Source organism: Corvus hawaiiensis, chromosome 3 (assembly GCF_020740725.1).
Source record: "Corvus hawaiiensis isolate bCorHaw1 chromosome 3, bCorHaw1.pri.cur, whole genome shotgun sequence".
Classification (NCBI taxonomy): domain Eukaryota; kingdom Metazoa; phylum Chordata; class Aves; order Passeriformes; family Corvidae; genus Corvus; species Corvus hawaiiensis.
In genome coordinates this window covers 36,513,423-36,517,087 of record NC_063215.1, presented here as the reverse complement: position 1 = coordinate 36,517,087, position 3,665 = coordinate 36,513,423, and the positions used below count along the sequence as shown (strand labels likewise).

At 51.9% G+C, this 3,665-nt stretch overlaps 1 protein-coding gene across 4 annotated transcripts; it reads right to left on the bottom strand.

Annotated features, from left to right (window-relative positions):
• Positions 1-803: 803 nt before the first annotated feature.
• On the bottom strand, positions 804-3,200 carry LOC125323441 (formin-like protein 14). 4 transcript variants are annotated; one of them, XM_048298395.1, is made up of 3 exons: positions 3,032-3,200; positions 1,559-1,854; positions 804-1,179 (listed from the first exon to the last, which is right to left on the bottom strand). In XM_048298395.1, the coding sequence occupies exons 2-3, from the start codon at positions 1,721-1,723 to the stop codon at positions 997-999; spliced, it is 348 nt and encodes a 115-aa protein (XP_048154352.1). In that variant the 5' UTR covers positions 1,724-1,854; positions 3,032-3,200; the 3' UTR covers positions 804-996. The 4 variants fall into 4 exon arrangements, with proteins under 4 accessions (XP_048154352.1, XP_048154354.1, XP_048154353.1 ...); XM_048298397.1 differs by lacking the exon at positions 3,032-3,200 and adding an exon at positions 2,815-3,014; XM_048298396.1 differs by lacking the exon at positions 3,032-3,200 and adding an exon at positions 2,700-2,793.
• Between the last annotated feature and the right edge of the window lie 465 nt (positions 3,201-3,665).

Sequence of the window (3,665 nt, the reverse complement as noted above, 5' to 3'; positions counted from 1 at the left end):
TGGCAGCGGGGAAAGCAGTCCGGCCGCAGGATCCCCGGCGGAGTGGGACGTGAGGGCTCTGGGGACTTTCCTCTTTTCTATCTAAGCCACGCTTAACCTTCTCTCAAGCCTCTTTCGAGGGTCACCTGTATCTCTGGGCTAGTCGCTCTAAGCTTGCTGTTCAGCCCATTATAGCAAAATTGGAAGTGCTAATTCGCCCCCGACACACACTCAGCCGCAAGCAAGGGCAAGGGAGAGAAACGGGGGAGAAGGTGCACTTGGGATGCACAAAAACAGGGTTCACAGACGACTCTCTCACCGGCGCCTATAATTTTTCTGCAGTTGATAATGTTTGACTGACTAGACGCGGTGAGCTCCTTGCTATCAGTTTTACACACCACGTCTCCTTAGGGTGAAGCGATTAGACTCACTTGGGGGGCGGAGGGAAGAAGAGGCTAATGATAGAAATATGTTTTCCTTAGTGACTGCTCCTATGGATCCCTGCTGGCTAGTTACAGAAAACCGTGTCTTTGAAGTGAAAAGGACGCTGTGGATATTTTACTCTCTGGATGCACCCGGGTTCAATGTTCGAAAAGATCTGCAGAAATCACACTGTGAATGGCAAAACATGGCCATAACCTTCCTGTAAATGTCATTCAAGATTTTCTAAGGGAGGACAGGAAAATATCTTTCTGGTGTAAAACAATATATTTTTTTTTCCCTGAAGTCTAAATATGTGACTCTTCTACATCAATTCACCTCACCCAATTGCCTAAAAACCCAGACTGCATTTTAAAGTCCGGAAATAAAAGTAACCTCAGAAAGGTGTTTTGGATATATATATTATTCCATTAGCAGATCATTATATATATAGATCCTTCTCTCTTTCATCATCCCATAAAAAAATTAATCGGACAGACATATGGATAACAGGTTGTTCGATAAATTTAAATCCAAACAGTTATTTCAAAAAGTCAAGAAATGAAAACAACATGCCACATAGCAACCTACAGAAATCTAGCGAGGAGTAAAAAAATCAACAAGGGTCATTCCTCTAGAAATAAAAACAATCCGGGCGATCTGTCCATCCGCCGTAGGGCGAGCAGGCTGCGCGCACCCCGCTGTGCGGCATGGAGGGATGCGGAGCGGTGCGGAGCAAGGGGTCAGGGTCTCTTCTGCGGGAACGCGCGGCGGCTGGCTCTAGAGGGAGGGAAAAAAATAAAAACCGGGCAGGATCAGCAACTCCGTGCCCAGAGACTTCTCCGTGACCTCCGCGGCACCGCCACCGCTTCGTCCCCGTCCCTGCATGCGCGCCGCAGCCGCCCTCCACCGGCGCTGCGCCGCCGGAGAGCCCGGCGGAGGAGCGGGGCAACTCGCCCCTACGCCGGCAGGTCCCGGCGGCCGCTCGGGGCCGGCCCCGCTCTCCGCACCCGCGCCGAGTTTCTCCAGAAGCTCAGCCTCGCCCTAAAGCCCCCGCGCCCCGCGTGGCTCGCACCCGGGCCCCGCCGCCCCGGAGCGCGCCCTCCTCCTCCCGCGCTCCTCCGCGCCCCTCCCGGGCCGCGGCGGCGGGGGTCGGTACCTGCTCCCGCGGGCCTCGCCGGGGCCGTCGCACCGGTGGCGGTGGCGTGTGTGGCCCGGCGGCCGGCCGCGGGCGGAGGGAGCGCGGAGCGGGGCGGCGGAAGGTGCCGTCGGAGATGGGCGGGCGGGCGAGGAGGCTGCGGGAGCGCCCTCGGACAGATAACATCCATTTCCTTCCTTCCTCTCCTCTATCGATCTCATCTCCTCCGCGACGGCGTTTAAACTCTTGCAAGATCCTCTAGCTTAGCACGTTTCGATCACTCTCGCACATCTGATTTCCTTCAGATTCAATCACGGCTGGAAAGGCAGAGCAGACAGACTTTAGACCATGGAACAGTTAATACGTCCCAGATTTAATGTAAAGATAAACTAACTCCACAGCACTGTTTGTCGGTGACAGGCATTAAGCATTTTCTGCTCTCCTATCAATTCAGAGTGACAGTCATTGCAGCGCAATTCTTTTCGTAGTAACGAATTTTTCTCAGACAAGTTGCCATCTCTTCCAATGTGGAGAGAGTTAGTGCTCCTATGTCGGTTTCGTTTTTGTTTTGTTTTTTATTTTTCTTTAATTAATTATCTTTCTGTCACATACCTAATTTTTCACGTCTGGAAAGCACTTCTACAATTTTAACGCTGATAACCTTATTTGAAGGGAAAATTTATCTCTAGGGTATATTTATTAATCAGTCCATTCCTCATAGTCTCTGACGAAACATCTATTGAAATTAGCGATAAATTTGCATTTTACGGGTAGGTAAAATACAATAATGGAAACGGTTACGTCTCCTAAATGGCAGCTATTTCCGTTTTAGATTACGATCAGAATTCTCAGCTGTGCCACTCGACGGCCCGAACAGGACCTCCAAGGCTGTGACACAGGCGAACCAGATCACGAATTTCCTTCTCTCCTTTGCCCAAAACAGCGAAATGAGTTTGAGATCCTAGTCCCCTAAACAGTGAAATCTGCCACATTGGGGTTTTTTAAAGCTGGAGGGTTTCTATTCTGTTTCTTTCAAGGGAGCATGTCACTGCATTTAGTTCTGAGGACAAAAAATAAAATTAAAAAAATAGGCAAAAATGCCCCAACAAGAGAAGAAAAAAAAAAATAAAAGAAAAGAGAGAAAACACAACAAAAATCTCACCAGCTTTTCATTTCCCTGGATGTGCAAAGGAAAGAATATCTGGTTCCAAACTTTTAATAGTTTTACTCACTGGAAAGATACGAAAGAGGATTTTCCCTGTAACTATTTTATGCACCTGAATATGATTATTACTGAAGTTGCTGCGGCTGGATGCATCGATGTTCATACAAGGTTCGGTTTAATTCTCGTTTTATTGCAGCCTTAGCGCTAATGGGTTGGGTTTAGCGGAGGTTGTGGATTCTACACTGGAACCTCTCTGCAGCCAGAGTTTGAATAACAACGCGATCAATCTCCAAGCGCAACAGTAACAGCAATAATTCCTAATCCCTTACAGCAAGACAGAGCACAACGTCATTTTTTAACGTCCGAACGGTTTTCCCGGCCCAAACGCTGCGCTCCCCGAGAGCCCCCCTTCCCTCTGCGTTCCGGGGGAAGATACGGCTGGGATTGGGGGTGTCCCTTTAGCGTTCATTGCGGGTGCATCTGCCGCGGGCCGGGGGCGCGGGGCTGTTCGGGCCTGGGCAGAGGCGGGCGCGGGACGGTGGGGCGCTCCCCCCGGCCGCGGCGGCGGGGCCCCCTGGAAGGGCGGCGGGGCCGGGGCGGCGGGGCCGGGGCGGCGCTGATTGGGCTGCGGGCGGCCGAGCCGCACCGCCCCCGCCCCGCGGCTCCGCCCGGCCCCCGCCGCCGCAGTGACACTAATGAGCGAGTTCTTCCCACAGGTCTCCTGCCTGGAAGTGCTGACAGATCAAGGCAACAAATTTCAATTACAAGCCCTAATTTGTGTCCGCAGAGCGTTTGTTACCCATGTCAGTCCTGCCTGGCCCATCAGACGGGGCAGAACGTGGAGGAGGAGGAGGAGGAGGAGGAGGAGGAGGGAGAGAGAAGGAACGCATCTGCAGAAAGGAATAGATTTTTTTTCCACTTTAAAAACCCCAAAACAATCCCCCCCCCACCCCCCCCCCCCAA

What these genes read in the sequence shown, in the direction of transcription:
- LOC125323441 (XM_048298395.1), bottom strand. Translation starts at nt 1,723, where the DNA reads ATGTTATCTGTCCGAGGGCGCTCCCGCAGCCTCCTCGCCCGCCCGCCC. An exon ending in GGCGAGGCCCGCGGGAGCAG is followed by an intron (nt 1,180 to 1,558) that starts GTACCGACCCCC and finishes CCCTCCCTCTAG; the next exon opens with AGCCAGCCGCCGCGCGTTCC.